The sequence below is a fragment of the Notolepis coatsorum genome, assembly GCF_963971535.1.
Source record: "Notolepis coatsorum genome assembly, chromosome: 5".
Classification (NCBI taxonomy): domain Eukaryota; kingdom Metazoa; phylum Chordata; class Actinopteri; order Aulopiformes; family Paralepididae; genus Notolepis; species Notolepis coatsorum.
The window spans coordinates 104,542,306-104,561,687 of record NC_140169.1 but is presented as its reverse complement, the minus strand read 5'-3'; the positions used below and the strand labels follow the sequence as shown (position 1 = coordinate 104,561,687).

The 19,382-nt window shown below is 44.0% G+C and overlaps 1 protein-coding gene across 2 annotated transcripts in view; it reads left to right on the top strand.

Moving 5' to 3' along the window:
- Positions 1 to 16,199, top strand: part of snw1 (SNW domain containing 1) — a 38,455-nt gene extending 22,256 nt beyond the window's left edge. Inside the window, exons 9-14 of one of the 2 annotated variants that reach the window (XM_084314672.1) lie at positions 2,806 to 2,922; positions 3,373 to 3,514; positions 4,555 to 4,657; positions 10,520 to 10,637; positions 12,436 to 12,605; positions 14,917 to 16,199. In XM_084314672.1, coding sequence (XP_084170798.1) covers positions 2,806 to 2,922; positions 3,373 to 3,514; positions 4,555 to 4,657; positions 10,520 to 10,637; positions 12,436 to 12,605; positions 14,917 to 15,115 — 849 coding nt within the window. In that variant the 3' untranslated portion in view covers positions 15,116 to 16,199. Of the gene's footprint in view, positions 1 to 2,805; positions 2,923 to 3,372; positions 3,515 to 4,551; positions 4,658 to 10,519; positions 10,638 to 12,435; positions 12,606 to 14,916 lie in introns of both variants that reach the window. The other variant, XM_084314671.1, reaches the window with a different exon arrangement.
- The last annotated feature ends 3,183 nt before the right edge of the window (positions 16,200 to 19,382 follow it).

The window sequence follows — 19,382 nt, the reverse complement described above, 5'->3', positions numbered from 1 at the left end:
TGCAGCCATTTGTTTTTGTAACATCTGCTACATCTGTCCCACGTGTTCTTTGCAGCGCACAGTTGTTAGTTCTGCCCCTCTTGACTGTGACAAAAAGGTTTTGAACAAACTTAACGTCATAGCTTGTATTTGATGATATTCTTCTTTGTTATTTACTTGAATGGTTTGATCATTGATTGGTGAAGTAATATGGGGTTCTGATAAACTAAAATTATTTGTTAAAATAACATAAGCTAACATATATTTTTACATTTATGCAAATGAATATGCAATATGTATAACTTTAATAAGTAATAAATACAGAAACACCATGTTTAACAATATGTAAATGTGTAGCTACATTTATTTTACATTACATTAACATTTATACGGTCTTTGGCCCTTTGAGGGCAACCATAATGCTGATGTGGCCCTCTGTGAAAATGAGTTTGACACCCCTGCACTACACAATGGCTGAACGGCTCAGGATACAGGGATTTGATATCAGCCAATTAAGGGCATGGGATTATTTTGTTACAAAGACTTAATTTCTTGCATTCTGGTGCAGGAATTTTTGAAGATTTACCCTTTAAATGCCAGTTTGTGTGATGGCATCACAAATTATTGTTAAAAAAACACAAGGTAAAATATTTTCAATATCAAATGCAAAGTACATTTTTCTGGGGGGGATTATTACAGGCTAGGCATGTGTCAATGATTAGCAACAACACAGTTTGATGGATTTTTTAGTTTTTTGTAATGTCGGATTGAACAAGCACCGAGCGCCACTTCTGGTTTAGAGTGGAGTGTAGCTCGCCCGAAATCCACCAGGCGGCGGTATTGAGGCGTTGCAATATCAGACAGGGTCCAGCTGGCTCCCGGAGGCTTCCTGGATGAATTGCTCTGCTCATGTAGCCACGCTGCCGGAGCTCTGCTCATGTAGCCACGCTGCCGGAGCTCTACTCATGTAGCCACGCTGCTGGAGCTCTACTCATGTAGCCACGCTGCTGGAGCTCTACTCATGTAGCCATGCTGCCGGAGCTCTACTCATGTAGCCACGCTGCCGGAGCTCTACTCATGTAGCCACGCTGCCGGAGCTCTACTCATGTAGCCACGCTGCCGGAGCTCTACTCATGTAGCCACGCTGCTGGAGCTCTACTCATGTAGCCACGCTGCCGGAGCTCTACTCATGTAGCCACGCTGCTGGAGCTCTGCTCATGTAGCCACGCTGCCGGAGCTCTGCTCATGTAGCCACGCTGCCGGAGCTCTACTCATGTAGCCACGCTGCTGGAGCTCTACTCATGTAGCCACGCTGCTGGAGCTCTACTCATGTAGCCATGCTGCCGGAGCTCTACTCATGTAGCCACGCTGCCGGAGCTCTACTCATGTAGCCATGCTGCCGGAGCTCTACTCATGTAGCCACGCTGCCGGAGCTCTACTCATGTAGCCATGCTGCTGGAGCTCTACTCATGTAGCCACGCTGCCGGAGCTCTGCTCATGTAGCCACGCTGCTGGAGCTCTGCTCATGTAGCCACGCTGCCGGAGCTCTACTCATGTAGCCACGCTGCTGGAGCTCTACTCATGTAGCCACGCTGCCGGAGCTCTGCTCATGTAGCCACGCTGCCGGAGCTCTGCTCATGTAGCCACGCTGCCGGAGCTCTGCTCATGTAGCCACGCTGCCGGAGCTCTACTCATGTAGCCACGCTGCTGGAGCTCTACTCATGTAGCCACGCTGCTGGAGCTCTGCTCATGTAGCCATGCTGCCGGAGCTCTACTCATGTAGCCACGCTGCCGGAGCTCTACTCATGTAGCCACGCTGCCGGAGCTCTACTCATGTAGCCACGCTGCCGGAGCTCTACTCATGTAGCCACGCTGCCGGAGCTCTACTCATGTAGCCACGCTGCTGGAGCTCTGCTCATGTAGCCACGCTGCCGGAGCTCTGCTCATGTAGCCACGCTGCCGGAGCTCTGCTCATGTAGCCACGCTGCCGGAGCTCTACTCATGTAGCCACGCTGCTGGAGCTCTGCTCATGTCGCCACGCTGCTGGAGCTCTGCTCATGTAGCCACGCTGCCGGAGCTCTACTCATGTAGCCACGCTGCCGGAGCTCTACTCATGTAGCCACGCTGCTGGAGCTCTGCTCATGTAGCCACGCTGCCGGAGCTCTACTCATGTAGCCACGCTGCTGGAGCTCTGCTCATGTAGCCACGCTGCCGGAGCTCTGCTCATGTAGCCACGCTGCCGGAGCTCTGCTCATGTAGCCATGCTGCCGGACACACAATGATATCTGAAATCTAATTTCAATTTGAACATGTTTATGTTTTGGTATGATATCACACTCTACGTTACCATGTAGTTCAGTGTGATGAACATCAAATGGATTCGCCTATTTAATGTGATTTTTCCATACTGTTTGCAAGTCCATATTGTGTGCCGTGATATTGATATAGAAAAAGCACTCCCTGTTTATTAAGGTGATGTTACTGTCTCAAAAAATGAAAGCTGGGAAGCCAATCGAATGCGAAAGTACACAAGAATACAGTTTTACCTTACTCACATGGTGGGCATCTGGCTATGTCATGCTCAGGTTGGGTTCCTTTCCATCCTGTTGGGAACAACCTGAGCATGACATGAGAGCAAAATGGCTGCTTTTCAAGCTAAAGCTCTTCCTCAGCCCCCCCCCCCTCCTGAAACAGTTAACAATGTACAGTAATTTAGCATTACATGAGCTGATCCTTAGCTGTTTTCATGTTTAAAAATTGAGCAGATGTTGAATTGGAACAAGTAACGTTGAAAAACAACCTCTCTCTCTCTGTTCTGACTCCCAGGGCTACACCATTCCTCTCGACAAGCGCTTGGCCGCCGACGGTAGGGGTCTGCAGACAGTCCACATCAACGAAAACTTTGCCAAGCTGGCCGAGGCCCTCTACATCGCTGACAGAAAGGTGCTGTGTTGCTAGCTCTGTGCATCTTTATTTTGTACTGTGTTGTTGATATTGAAATGATTCCACCAGATTTTACACATCTCTCTACCTTTTCTTTCTCAAATTTGGTACATTTGTTTGGCTCATTTTAGTTTTTCAGAACGGCTATGTTTGCCCTCTTGTCATCATACCCACACATATTGGTATTCACTGGTATAATTAGTGACAAAGTGTAACTCTATGAAAAACACTGTTTATCCAGGCTTAATGGGTAAAGTAAATACTATGCTTAATTTGGGTTGACGGATAACACCTCATTGTTGGTTCAAATAAGTAAAATTTCACATCAGATTCACATCGTTCAATCAAGTTTCAAAGATTTAAAGCAAAGGAATTAAGTGGAACATGGGGCCTTGGTAACGATGCTGACCCCTGACCCTTTGTCTCCGTGCTTGGTGATTGTGACTGCAGGCCAGGGAGGCGGTGGAGATGCGTGCCCAGGTGGAGAAGAAGATGGCCCAGAAGGAGAAGGAGAAGAAGGAAGAGAAGCTGAGGGAGCTGGCCCAGATGGCCCGAGACCGCAGAGCCGGCATCAAAGGTCACGGGGATAAAGGTCAGTCCTAATGATGATGATGATAATAACACAACCATTACCTAGACTTATTATGATTATTATACGTTAAGCCCAACCAGCCCGGTATCTGGTCTAGATTCATTTCACGTCATAAATAGATTAATACAGGCCGTATTAATTAATGTTGCGTTTCTTTTTAAAATGTAGCAACAAAAAAAAACTGCTCAATCGGATGAAAAATGGCGGCGCTATTTACATTACAAAAAGGTAATTGTACTTGCAGTAGATTTCATTCATGTTTTCTTTGCTGCCCTGTCAGGGGCGCCTGGTGGTACTAAATCCAGATTGAACTCTGCCATTGGAAAGAGGAGATTTGGCCTGATCTATAGATGTGTGACTTGGTCATAATAAGGTAATTTATAGGCCTGATATTCTATATTCATATTTAATCATACACTACAAAAAAAACTCTAAATCATCTGCCTTTTATTCATTTGCTTCGAATTCTTTTACACTTGATCTCAAGAAGGTGCTGAATGAGCTCAGTGGCAATTCTTCACATCTGGTCATTGTTAGCATGGTGTTATTAACCGTCAAAGATGAGAAGAAAAATATTTATATTCTCGTCTTCATTACAATTTACTCAAGCCTAGTAACGGACACAATATTCCTGACTTGGAATACATTCCCTGAGATCCATAGATGACCCTAGATACCGGGAACATGCTAATTGACCTTGTAGAATCTTCCATTGTAGAATCTTCCATTTACTAAGGTATGTATTTTTAGGTGAATTTTCAGACAATATGGCTATGGCTTAAGAGGTTAATTCCGGTACCGGGCTTTAGAGGTTATTTTTTATTTAAAAATATATATATATTTCTAATAATACCAACCGCCCCAGCTTTCAGCATCTCACCTTTCTCTCCTGTTATTTCACCTGTTCTATCCTTTCTCACTCCTCTCTTTCTCGCTTGTCCATCCTTATTCACTTTCTCGTTATCGCTCTTAATCTTTCCCTCTCACTTCCTCCTTCACTCTTTATATTTGGCGCACCTCCCTCTCTCCCCTCACAGCAGCTGGCGAGGACGGTGATGTCAGGGAACGTGACGAGATCCGCCACGACAGAAGGAAAGAGCGACAGCACGACAGGAACATCTCCAGAGCCGCTCCCGATAAGAGGTTTTTAAACGCACCGCCCATACTTAAATACTATAAATATATAGTGACGACGACCATATGACACTAGGCGGAACTAGGGTTAAATGTGATAGACACTAGGCGGAACTAGGGTTAAATACGTCTCAGGGGACTACAATAGGTGGAACTAGGGTTGCACATTTTACAAAAAGATTCTCAATATCTGTATGCTTACTTTGATCTTTAACTCATTGGCCGCCGGGGATTAGCCTTATCCTGTGGTAGCTACTGCCACGCTGTAAACGATGGGAGTTAGTCACCTTGTTTGTAGAGCTAAATCTATATTATAGCCGCCATGGATACAATACTATAGTCATTTGACATTGAGTTTCTTCCGGTCAAGATGCAAAAAAGAGATAATTTTTCCATCCATACATTCCTGTGTTATACCGTGGTCAATATAAGTTTTTGAGCGGTCTAGGGTAATTCATGAAATGCTTAGTTATGGCAGTATACGTCGATTCCATTGTAGACGTTGTCGTTTCTTGTCCGAACCCGCTATTGTTCCGGAATCAAATCCACATTATAGGTTTCTGACTATTTGATTGTTGGAAACGGCATTCGTATTCAACACTAAAAGCGCTTATCAGCCCGATCGGTACAAAAGCCTTGCAGGATCAAGCTAAAATTGACGTCAAATCGTCCTTACCTGCGACCGGGAGTATTCCAAAAACAATATTCCAATTTCTTGATCACCATCTGGTAGATCCAATGTCGATTTGCTCGACGGCATAATCCACCATAACATATGGATCGGGCATATTTGACGGGCTTCAATGTAACCGGCAGAACCGTTCATCTTGCCCGACAACGAAACATTTTACTCGAAAGCCTTGGCCATCCCACAGCCCAGGATACAATGTTAGAAAGGGTGCTCGATACCGCCGTCTAGCATGATGCGGCCGGTATTACACCTAGGCATTCTCAATGCGATTCCCAATGTTAACCCAGAGTCAGTGGGCCTGTAATGAATAGAAATAACGATCAAATAACGTATATATACGTGGTTGGTGTTCAACGGTTGTCGGACAAACACGTATATAATCGTTGTTGGCGGCCAATGTGTTAACATTGAATATTAACCCTTTAATCGCCAAGGACGACTTTAGACGTCATTGCTCGCCATGCTTAATCTGCCAATGACGACGTACAGCGTCTTTGAGATCAATATTTCAAAAATCTGTCATGGCAATCATATTTCACCCACGGAGACTTGAGACTTGCTGTTGATCTCCTCAACTCTCCAACGGTTCAAGACTGCCATCTGGTGGCCGATCGGCGAATCGCCAAAACCGGAAGTGACGCGCCGGAAGTGGTGCTCACCCATATTTCGTCCGGCCACTCGCTATCGCTAGCGGGACTCCAGCTTGATACACTGGATAGCGATCCGTTGCCAATAACTCGATAAACAACATGATTTGGACGTATATAGTATTATACAACCTGGAAATGGATCGCATATAGCAACATCCCATAATAGCGATCTTTCTGCTCCACACTGATCACCCAACGGTCAGAGGAAGCTGCGGTGAGTTTCGGCGTGTTTGATTAATATTTTCGATACAAACTTCTCTGATCAATATATAACCCATACTAAATAAATGATTTAACGTCGGCCATGGACTTATAACCCCCCCCCCCCCCTCCGGTCACCAGCAGATGATGAGGCATGACGTGTAGGACCTTGTACAATTGAAAATTTTTATCTGACTTCAATCGGTATCAAACTACATTTGATGATCTAATATATGTATTTAGGGCTATAACTCACGTTCTGCAGAATGCTGCAGAAAACGATAAAAACATATTTATACTTTAGACCGTATTTTAGTATGAATATGTGAATGAAAAAGTAGAACGTTGCTACATCCTAAACGATAGATACTTGACGTTGAATGGGCCATAGTAATGTCAATTTAGCAATACAATTTAAAAAGTTATAGCCCTGCAAAGAAGGGGAACATCTCCATAGACAAATAGAGCTGGCAGAGGATGGTATAAGGATGGATATAAGCGTGGCAGAGAAAGGATTAAGCTTGTATTGCCAAATTCAGATAAACAAAACGTTGATGCTTGTAAAGGCTCTGATGACAAGCGGATGGAGCAACAACTTAACATAGGGCTGTCGCGGTAACCGCATCACCACAATCCCGCGGTGTGTCAAGGCACCCGCGGATGGAGAACATTGCCTCGTGTGTCCGTTTTCCAGTAGCATGAGCTAACTTCACGTTTCCATACAGTTTACAACTCACAGATGAAATCAGGATTTATTTTCATATCTCGGACTTGAGCCCCCAATGTATACCTTTTCCTGTATTAATCTGAACCGTAGTAACTTGAAACTTGAAGTAGAGTACAGGGGAGCGTTCTCCTAACACTGCCGGGCCGAAGTGCCGGTCATGTAACTTGCTTGTTATAACTAGCCGGACTTCAGGGTAATTCCCTCTGTAAGGTGGTGACAGTAGACCAGAAAACTGTTCTCTCAAGGACTGGACATTAATTTCCGTTTGCAGCTCTCTATTCTTAATGTTATTGACTAACGTTACACGCAAATTAAGTGCTGCCGCTCTCTACCGTCCCCGCTACACTACAGTAACGTTTCCCTAATTCCCTACGCTCACTTCGTTAACGTTATCATAGCTATATTAACACATTCCCTGCCACGCAATTTGAGCATCTTATACCACTCTCTGCCAGCACTGTAAGCCTATGGAGATGTTCACCTTCTTTGCAGGGCTATACCTTTTTAAATTGTATTGCTAAATTGACATTACTATGGCCCATTCAGCATCGATTATCGTTCAGGATGTAGGAACGTTTTACTTTTTCATTCATATATTCATACGAAAATACCGTCTAGAATATAAATATGTTTTTATCGTTTTCTGCAGTAATTCCTAGAACGTGAGATATAGGCATAAACGCATATATAGATTATCAAATGCCGTTTGTTGGCGATGCACGCTATATTAAAATGTTCAACTGTACATGATCCTAAACGTTATGACTGATCATGCACGGGGGGGGGGTCGTTTATAATTCCGTGATCGTCGATAAATGCTTTATGTAGTATGGGTGATATATTGATCAGAGCGGTTTGCATGGATAATAATAAACAAACGGGCTGAAAGTAACGTCGGCGTCCTCTTACCGTTCGACGATGAGACTGGAGGAAAAAGATCCCACTTATTTGACGGCGATCCCCTAAATCCATTTCCGGTTTGTGTAATCATAATAAACGGCCAAATCGTATAGATTATTGCGTTATGGCAGCGATCGCTACACACAGACGTGTGTATACAGTCCCGCAACAATATGCGAGTGCCGGACGCATTTGTCAGATGCACCGGGATCACAAGAGATCCACTTCCGGTTTGGCAACTCGCCGATTCATCCACCAGGTGGCAGTATTGAAGCGTTGCAGAGTTGTGCATGCTCCCACTGCATCATACCAGGCTCTGTGAGGGAATTATGAATAACATGGCGAAAAAATTAAATATGATCTCAATAACGTCGTACGCCGTGGATTAGCAGAATTCGCATGAACTTGAAACACGTCGTAAGCCGTTTCCGGCGTGGGATGTGTTAAGACAGAATTCCCATAATGGCGTGTTCCTTTTTAATAAAATATATTTTCTTGGTACAGACCCCCCACCACCAAAAAAGAAACATCGCACCATGATCATGTTAATGTTTTTCAATGAAAATGAGACTAATAGCAATTCTGTGAGTTTATAGACACCCTATTATGATGGATGTCAATGCTGTAGAGACCTGAGAATTGGTGTATGGTCACCAGTGATGGGAATAACGGCGTTATAAATAACAGCGTTACTAACGGCGTTACTTTTTTCAGTAACGAGTAATCTAACGGACTACTCTTCCAATCTTGATAACGCTGTTACCGTTACTGCCAAAAAATGCGGCGCGTTACTATGATTGAAGCAGTTTTTTTCATCAGACCAACTAGATCTCTGTGCCAAGAGGCAATACTTTTTTTTAACTGTTCTTCCTTGGTTAGTGGGCAGTGCGCGAGACAAGCGCATACATGCTGACGATTGGCTGAGGTTGAGTACAATTTCATGGTAAGCCAATCAGAGGTAGAGTTGGGCGGGTGTTCGAAAGCACGCATAGTCGGACACACAACGAAAACACAAGCGAGTCAGTCAATGAGAGACCGCGGGTCCATGAGCGTTTTGATAGTTTGTTTGGCGAGCCTAAATAATCCAAAACAAATCCAACGAACAACACAAGCGAGTCAGTCAATGAGAGACGGGTCCATGAGAGTTTTTTGTTCGCTCTTAGTCTTGTGTTTGTTGTATTGCAGCTCAGGGCACTACAGTAGTGGAGGCTCTACTGCTGACAGCCTTATCAACATAGTGCTGCACTTCCTGGTTTAATAGCACAGTCTTCAGGTGCTCAGAGAGGGAGAGAGAGATACAGAAAGAGAGTGAGAGACACACGCAACACATCTGTTTTTTTGTTTTATTTGCACTACAAAGAGTGTATATCTGTATGTCTTAATTGTCATGATTAGATTAGTTTAGATGTCATTATGAATTGAAAATGGGGGACCCTGATGTAAACAAGACGAAAGTCTTTCTCTGGTCTGCTTCCCCTTAACAATTGTGTGTATTGAACTGTACTGTACCCATTCTGCAATCTTAATAAAAATTAGTCAATCAATCAGTATATATTTGTTATTTATTTTTGGTATAGTGCTTAACCACCATAATTTAATGTTGCCCAGTTGTAGCCTGTTGCGGGGCAATACATATAAAAAGTTCCAAAACATCTATTGTGTTTGTATTTGTATGATCCACTATATAAACATAATAATTATAATATCTACATACATGGCATTCGATTAGAGGCTAGTCTCACTTTGTCCCACAGCAACATTAAAATAGTTTAGATTTGTGTACGTTGTTTGTTGAAAATGTACTTGAAAGTAACGCAATAGTTACTTTCTGAAGTAACTAGTTACTTTTATAATTTGTAACTGAGTAAGTAATTTAGTTACTTTTGGGAAGAAGTAACTAGTAACTGTAACTAGTTACTTTTTAAAGTAACTTGCCCAACACTGATGGTCACCCTGTCTGTGGATTTAGCAGTGGCCTGTCTTTCTTCCCTCCTTCCCTAACTCCTAGCTCTACAAATCATGTTAAACCCAGATTCGGCTCAATCAAGGGACTAAACACGTTTTCGCAATTATGCCACATCAATGTGGAACGCCCTACCCAAAGCTGTAAAGGAATTGAATCAGTACTCACTTTCAAAACTACTCTCAAAGAACCCCTACGGGAGACTGCAATTCGAAACTGGCCCCTGTAAATGTCCTAACCCAACCCCCTCCAATGTACAGTAAATGACCTAACCCAAGAATACACAAGACCCTCCTCTTGGAACCAAGTATGGTTTTCTCGATATTCCAATGTACAGTTTTGCTTGTACAGTTTCCCCCACCCCGCCTACCCAACCCCCACCCACCCAACCACCTCCAATGTACAGTTCCCCCCCCCCCCACCCCACCTACCCAACCTCCTCCAATGTACAGTTTCTACGTCAAATGTATATACTCTTTTTTAGACTCTTTGTGATCACAAACAGTACTGTATTTGCAAATCTGGTATGTCATAAATGTATAGATGTAGCAGTACTGTATCTGTATGTCATATATGTTATGATGAATTGAAAATGGGGGACCCTGATGTAAACAAGACGAAAGTCTTTCTCTGGTCTGCATCCCCTTAACAATTGTGTGTATTGAGCTGTACTGTACTGTACCCATTCTGAAATCTGTTAATAAAGTTCTCAATCAATCAAAACTGCGTGTATCACCAGGTCCAAGCTGCTTAAGGACCAGGACAGAGACATCAGTGAGCTGATCGCTCTGGGTATGCCCAACCCCCGGCCCTCCAACGAGGCCCAGTACGACCAAAGACTCTTCAACCAGAGCACGGTAACGTCATACACACACTACATACGACACCTACCCACAATGTTGTAAATTATTTCACCTCCTGCTTGAGCTTCAGTTTGATTTCATGTCAAAAGACCATTGTTATCTCAATTCCTTTATTTTTTTTATCCTCTTTTTCTCCGCCTGATTTTTCTATTTTTTCTCCCCATCCCAATTTTTGTTGTTATGCCAATTCCCCCCCCCCTCCCCTACCTGGTTGTTGTGCGCATGTTCCTCCTACTGGTCGGTACAAGGGAACCCTGAAGTCCACCACAAGATTCCTCCGACACATGTGGAGACAGCCAGTGGCTCCTTTTTCACCTGGCAGTGAGGACTCTCATTGGTGAAGCGTAACGCGTGGGAGGTCACGCTGCCTTCACCATTCTGCCTTTCGCTGAGCATGCGCCCAGACCTGACCTGTAGGCGTCGCTGTCCACGACGCCATATTACCACCCACGACTTCCCTCCCCCTAACTCAGCCAAACGAGTTAGTATGACGACCGGCCCAAGCCGCAGGGCAATGCTGACTCCGGGAGTCGAGACCGCGGCCTCTTGCATTGGTGACGAGCACAATCTCCACTACGCCACCTGACCGCCTGACGTTATCTCTATTCCGATACCTGGTGGAAAAACATCAAATATCCTAATATCTCCAGCAAATCCTATCCTTTGTCCTGTAAGAAGCACCGCTGTAATGAATAATTGTGTGAACCAGAGTTTGCTGGATTCATTTTAAATCGGAACAGTGTGATGGAGAAAAGAATCATGGTTCCTGAAAGTTACCTGTGGATCATTTGTAAATGCAATGCAGGCAATTGAGGGAAACATTTACCTGCTATATATGTGTAACTGTATGGCATTCATCTGTCTGCTACTGGATTTCCCTTGTATTATACGGACCTGGTATTTCTGTGTGAATGAAGCTCACACTTTCTCTTGTTTAATTGTGAATTGTGGGGGGAAATTAAAGTGTATATAGGCTGGCATATAGGTATGTATAGGCTACTAATAATTGACACTTGTCATATTGTAGTCATAATGGATATTGCGTTCTCTCGTAATTGCGATATAAATATGAACTCGCTAGACAGTTCAGCCCTGGTGTGAAGTGGTTGCTTTGCAGGCTGCGTCACAGTTTGAAGCGAGGCGCCTGTCTCCTGTGACTGTTGCTTTGCAGGCTGCGTCACAGTTTGAAGCGAGGGGCCTGTCTCCTGTGGCAGCAGACTTTGTTGCTCAGTGGGCGTCAAACAACTCTGTGACAGCCGAGGTTGTTGTGCTATTTTCAAACCGTTGCGGTTCTGAAAAACACTTCAATAAATCTCTCCTAATGGTTTTTTCTTTCTCTTTATTTTTATTACTCTGCCACTTATCATGCTGCCACTTATCATACTCATATTCCCATGTGGAAACACGCTCCATAATCTTAGTTCTGTGTAGATTCCTAGCAACCAGTTCCTCTTAAAGTTGAGTGAAGGGTCCTGTGAAGGGCTGAGCATTATACCGATGCATACCAGACTTTAATCCGATTTGATATCTGTTGTATTGTAATGGCAAGTGCGATATCAAACTGTAATTTTCAGTTGACGCTCTTAATATTGTATGACTCATTTTAGAAATACCGTAGTTTTGTCAGAAATTTTACTTTGTTTTTTATTAGTGATGAATTAAGCATTGCGCATTAAGATTTTATTATATGGAAACCCTCCTGCAAAAGGACTGACGATATACGCTAAAACTCAACATATTGACAGCCGTAGCGGTTGCTGACTCCTCTCATTCTCTGTCCGTCTCTCTGCAGGGCATGGACAGCGGCTTTGCGGGTGGCGAGGATGAGATGTACAATGTGTATGACCAGCCATTCCGCGGCAACCGGGACATGGCCCAGAACATCTACCGGCCCGGCAAGAGCACGGACAAGGACACGTATGGAGACGACTTCGACACGCTCATGGCAGGTGGTACCAACAGGTAAGATGAGATGAATGGGTAATTTATTTTTAGTTCTTTATCACATTTATAAATATTATTTATATAAATATATATATACTTTTTACTAATTGTATTTATAAAAATGTTGTTCAGTACGCTTGCTGTGTTTCTGGAAGTCCTCCTGGGTACAATCAAACTATTCCTGGATATCAGCAGACCCTAGGATTTGCAACTGCTGTAAAAAATACATGATTAGTCAAGAAGTAGTAGCCTAAAAGTTAAGAGAAATGGGCTTGTGATCGGAATTGCAGGTTCGATCACCGACCCAGCAGGAAAATTCCCTTGAGCAAGGCACTGAACCCTTACAGTTCCAGTGGAGCTGTTCAGTGGCCAACTGTAGAATAATGTGGTTGCAATGGGCCGGTGCACTGTGTGTGTAAAGCAGGGTGGGGAGAGAGCATGCATGCTCCGTAAGTCTCCCCTAAGGAAGGCTATAAACTTTAATACCCTCAGGCTGATCATTTAGAACAACATGTTTCTGATTAAACAGTTGTGATTGGAGGATCAAGAAAAGGGACAGGGCTTGAGACTGGCAAATAAAGGCAGACTCTTAACACATTCGGGGCCATTGGGGCCCGTCTAATCCCACTCTGAGGCCAGTTTTTCATTACAAGTTTTCACTGTGCGTGAGGTTGTTTGTAGAGCTAAATCTATATTTTATATTATTGCTATGTGTCAATTGACAGTATAAACCTTCCCTTCAATATGCCATAAAGAAATAAATTGTTCATCAATACGTTCCAGTTTTATAGCGTCGTGAATATGAACTATATACCGCAATGGTCTGGGGTAATTCCTGCAAAGCTAGTTATAGGGTGCTAAGCTAATAACGTTAAATCGATTGGCGTTTCGGCCCTACACAAGCTAGAGTTAAAAATCTAAATGCATATGATCCGTATCATGTTCCACCATGAATGCATGAAAGTGGGGGGGGGGGGGGGGGGGTTGTTTCTGATTATTGATTACCAATAACGGCATTCGTTATTGCAACATCATACGCTGACCGGGTGGATGGCTATGAGAACAAGGCCCGATCAGACTGTAATTGACGTCAAATCGCTCTTACCTGTGGCCGGTTGGATTCCAAAAAGAATTTCCCAGTTATTTGATCGCCATCTGGTAGATCGATATGTCCATTGGCTGATGCTATTATTGCATTATCGAGACAGCGCCAATGCCAGGATCTGGCCGGTACTGCACTTTTGGAGTCCCGATATGCCGTTTCCAGCCAAAATACAGCTCTGTGACATTGAGTAGGATATTAAAATGGAATAAAAGAAAAACCGAGTTTACAACGTATATATACGTGGTTGGCCGCGAGATCGGTTAAAGATGTGAAACTTTTGCTGCCTTTCCATTGCCAAACTTGAACTATCTAATAATGGGACCTTTTGAGAACTTCTGGAAGTTCTGAGATGGGTTCTCGTTTCTTTTTCCTTTGTTAATTCAAGAACCGTGCAAGTTGGTGGAAGCGTTGGCATAAAGCCACAGTTACGCCGCCTACTTTGTTTGGCACACGAGGCAGTGAGCAAACATGAAAGAGGCCCGGGTTCTACCTATAATCGTGTTCTTTGTTATTTTTCATTCTTTTGTGAATCTGAGATATTTGTTTGCGTTTGGGTTTAAAAAAAAATGGCATGATGAACTTTCACCCCCAGTTAGCTTCCCTGTTTACAGATTTAGCTACACATTTCTTGACAGTCACAACGGAGAGGGCACTGCTAGCTCTGCCCCCCGGTGTTTCTTGATCTTGCATTTAGTAGCACCCCCTGAGCTGCTGGTTTGACAGCGTGGTACTCCGCAGAAAAGGACCATTTGTTTTGAGGTCACAGCTCTTTCTCTAGACACCAGGCACGTGGCACATGTTGTTACAGCAGGAGCCCTTGGCACCACAGTGCCAGCCGAGCATAGCCGGCCCCATATGTTAACTTAATCAGCATTGTCCTCTAGGAATGGAGCGCTGTCCTCAACTGAAGGAATTCTTGCTATGACTAATGGTCCTAGGATTTTTGTCAACTAATTGGGAGTCGCTGATTTTAACGAGGGTTCTATAAATATTGCGTTTTCTGCGCTATTGTTGCAAATTGGTACAACCCTGCAGATCTAGTGTTTATTATTAAAGACCAAAGCATATTTGTGATTATCATTGTGATGGCGGCAATCTGCTTATTCTTTAAGAAATTACCTCACCCGGCATGATTGATTCAAATAAGAAAAATAAACCAACATGAAACGACATCAGCCGCTCATAGGAAAGTTTCACAGAGCCAATCTCCCCTCCCCCCACCAGGTTTGTTCCGGACAAGGAGTTCTCGGGCGGCGACCGAGGGCAGAGGCCTGAGGCCCCGGTGCAGTTTGAGGAGGACCCCTTCGGTCTGGACAAGTTCTTGGAGGAGGCCAAGCAGCACGGCGGCGCCAAGAGGCCCTCCGCCACCGGCGGCGGCCGCTCCAAGGACGACTACCACGACAAGAAGCGCAGAAAGGAGTGAGCGCTGCGGGCAACCGGAGGGCCGGGAGGTCAGGGAGGTGCTCTGTAGGACCCGCGGTGAAGGAGCGACACCATTCACACACAAACACACCGGACCTTCCCCTATCAGGACTTTGTTATTATTCAGTCTTTTTCTTCTCTGTATTGTAGTCTCTATTGAGCACCAGTCAGGGCTTGTTAGGGACATTTTTAAACGGATAGAAATGTTGTGAATGTTGATTAAATGGCTTCTTATGCCACAGAAAGACCTGCCTGTAATGTGATGTTTTTCCGGTTTGGTCTGTAGAATGCGGTAATGGCAAATATGGGGGGGGGGGAAATCACCCTGAAAATATACTGATTGTGTATTTAATTTCCAAGCCAACTCCACAGAAAACTTATCAGGGATTTATTTACCATAACTCCCTTTTTCCCCACACACACAACCTCCCATTTGTCATATAGAGCCTGCGGTTTTATTTAAGTCCACTAGTGTGTGTGTGTGAGTGAGCGATATTGTGGTCCATATTTGATAATTTCATATGTAATGTGTAGCATTCCTACAGTTGATTCCCGACTCCCAGCTCCTATGTGACTTACAGCCTATTGAAATGATACCACCTTTGTAACCGGTGGGGGATACACAGTAAACCAGCTCTATATTTCTTGTACAGTAGTGACAAATGGAATAAATTTCATATACAGTGGAATTGAGCTGCCTCTCAGTGTTTCTCACAGTAAACAAATGGATGTGATATTTATGCCTTGAGAAAACCAAGCAGATTTGCTACTGATTAGCTCCTTCAGAGAGCGCTTTGGTGCCTCTCAACTTTCTAGAACGCATTGCGGGGAGTCTATTAGTTGTGTAATTGTTATATTTTACACATCAGTCCCCTCCCCAACCCCCCCCCCCCCTTTTTAATCACATCCTGAATAATGTCTTCTATTTACATAATGATTAAATGCCCAACATGTATTCAGAGAAGCCATCAATTACGAAGCACGAGGAGTGACATTTTCCTGCCAGAAATACGCTCTTGGAGATTTATGTGTTGATTAGAACAAAAACCGGTTCCATAATTACAATTAACGATGATTTATGCAGGGTGACAGTTTTATTTTCCCTCATCCTCCTCATAAACCAATCAAACACAACATAACACATCCCAGCACTATTAAATAAAAAATAAGTATAATACCATCTCTCTCATGCCTAGGCGGTTTACTTTATTCCCATGATTTATGTTTGGTTCAATAGGAATGATTTTGTATTATGGCTTTCCACATTAGTGTGCCAATCGAAACATGTCGGCCAGTGTTTTACTGGCGCTCTTTTACCAAAGCCAGGAGAAGCTGGGGTGAAAAGATGGAACGAGCATATTGAGTGTGAGACCCATAGAGTTTTAATGGAAGGAGCATGTTGAGCCAGAGACTGCTAGACCCATAGAGTTTTAGGTCCTTCACACTTTTTAATTGTATCGCTATTTTTAAAACGGGACACACGGCGATCTCACAAAATGTACCAGAATTGGCAGAACTCTTATGGACCTAGAGTCTGAGCTACACGTGGCCTGTAGAACTAGAGCTTGAGTGCTTACTTTATTGACCAAACCTCCATGGACACTGCCCATTGAGCACAACCAATGTGTCTCTGTTCATTGATCACCTACAGGTCTGCCACCAGGGGTGTTGGGGAGTGGTGTGTCTGTTCATTGATCACCTACAGGTCTGCCACCAGGGGCGTTGAGTGGTGTGTCTGTTCATTGATCACCTACAGCTCTGCCACCAGGGGCGTTGGGGAGTGGTGTCTCTGTTCATTGATCACCTACAGGTCTGCCACCAGGGGCGTTGGGGAGTGGTGTCTCTGTTCATTGATCACCTACAGGTCTGCCACCGGCGGGGTGGGGGAGTGGTGTCTGTTCATTGATCACCTACAGGTCTGCTACCGGCGGGGTGGGGGAGTGGTTGCAATCATGACAGCCGTGGTGAGAAGCAACAGTTGTGATTGGAGGATCAAGAAAAGAGGGTGTGGCTTGAAATAGGTCTGTTATGTGTAGGCCTACGTAGAGGGCCCTTAACACTTGTCCCAGGCCCTGGAATACTTAACAGCAGGCTTAGTTATGCAATTGACCTATCTCAAACCTGTTATCTTTCCTTGATTTTCCGATTAAACAACTTGCTTCCCTCGGACAAACAAAGTTTAGGGTCTGTTTGAGATGGGTCAATGTTTAGGGTTACTTCTTACTGTTCTATATCACGGTAACGATCCAAAGACAATATTCCACTTGCTAGAGAGTTCATCTTTAATACACTACCCTGGTAATTTAGTACCTCAGACGAACCATATAACTTTTAATACAAAAAAATTGCATGAGCACTTTTTTAAATATATTTGATTGCTTGTCAAATGTCGCCCTGGACATAGAAGACCACGGGAGGGTATTATGATTAGAACATGTGATCAGAATATTACCTGCCTACGAGTTACTAGTCTGGGGCCATGCTCCAGTCTGTACAGCAAACCCTGAAACCTAGGTAGTTTGGGTGCAGAACAGTGGAGTGTTTATTTCAGTCCACACTTTGGGAAGAGTCTCCCACCTCAAGTTCTGGCCCGCCTCCCAGTTCCAGGCGAACATGGAAGGGTCACGACGGGCCAGAAAATGGAGTTGCAAGACAAAGTGTTAATCAACACAGGTCTGCAGTCCTCAAGCATTTCATATGCTTGATTCATGTTGGAACTAGTCCCAGTGTGACGTAGCATAATGCATTGGGCTGTGTACAAAAATCTAAGTTTCCACTAGAAATAATATTCGCTCTGACACAGCATTCACTTTTGTTTCTTCACTAAAGCAGAGGAAGAGTGGGGCGAGAAGCATGCCAACTTGTTCTGTTTTTGCATGCCAACTTATAGAACTGGTGTGTCCTTACAAATCCTTCCAACAGCAATCTGTGCAGCCAGGTTCTCCCATATCACTCAACACCACAACATCATGCCTGCATTCTGGCATGGACCATTGTGGAAACATGGAAGAGTATTTAATTTCCAGGGACAGGTTTATAATGGCTCTCCACTCACCTCTTGTCTGGCGCTCTGAATGTGTACCGAGCAAGATGAATGAGTTTCTTATTCAAGGAGGTAACCGGAAATTGGTTCCTTGGCAACACCCATTGTGTGTCATTCGACGCCAACGGCAAACATATTGTGTCACGGCATAATGGAATCTTTGGGTCGCCAACATTTGCAGCCATGGTGGATAGCTTATTATCTTCTCTCAAGAAAAGGGACACACAATTCAGCCTCCTAAGATGAAAACCGCGGCTGCTAGAGGGTGGGGACACATTTGTGGACCAGCCGACAGAGCGAGCTATAGAGCTGCTGGTCGCAGCTAAAAACAATGGCACGTAATTCATGTACAGGTAGGTGCTCTCAAAGTAGCATTGAGCCTAACAGACTTGTAAGACTTGTAAGAGCATCTTTACAGCTCTGCAGAGTCCAATGATGCCTCCCACAAGTTTATTGTTGTTGTTTATTGTTTAAAAGGATCCCCATTAGCTGCCACCTAAGTGGCGAGCTAGTCTTCCTGGGGTCCACACAGAAAGACAACACAAAACATAATACATGAGATACATATGACAATCACAATTCACTTAATTAACAATGATAATCTAAAAACATTGTAGACATCATTATAAACATCAGAATATTTTGCTCACATATTTAAGTAGTGCATTCTCAGGTGGTATTTGAAAGACACTTTGCTATTCAATTTACTTATGTTCAGTGGGCAGTTATTCCAATGATTGATGGCACGATAAACCGTCCTCTTTAAAGCATTTGATTTTGGACATGGTAACATCATCTGTCCATCATCAGCTTACCTAGTAAAATAAGAATGAACCTGACTGCATCTGACAATTTGTTTGTATAAGAAAACAGGTTGAGAGGAAAAGACAGTGTTCCTGAAAAATTTAACTGTGTTAAAAACCAGCCTATTCTCTACCGTTAAGTACACATCCACCGCCAATCCCGCTGTACAGCGTGTTTGCCGGCCATGCGAATTCTGCCAAACCACGCTGTACAGCGATATTGAGATCATATTTAATTTTTTTGCCATGGCATTCATAATTCCGCCACCCAGCCTCTGGTGATACAGTGGGACCCTGCACAATAGTGCAACGCCTCAATACCGCCGCCTGGTGGATGATCGGGCAAGTTACAACCGGAAGTGGCCATCGGTGCATCTGGAAAATCCGTCCGGCAGTCACATATCGTTGCGGGACTACAGACA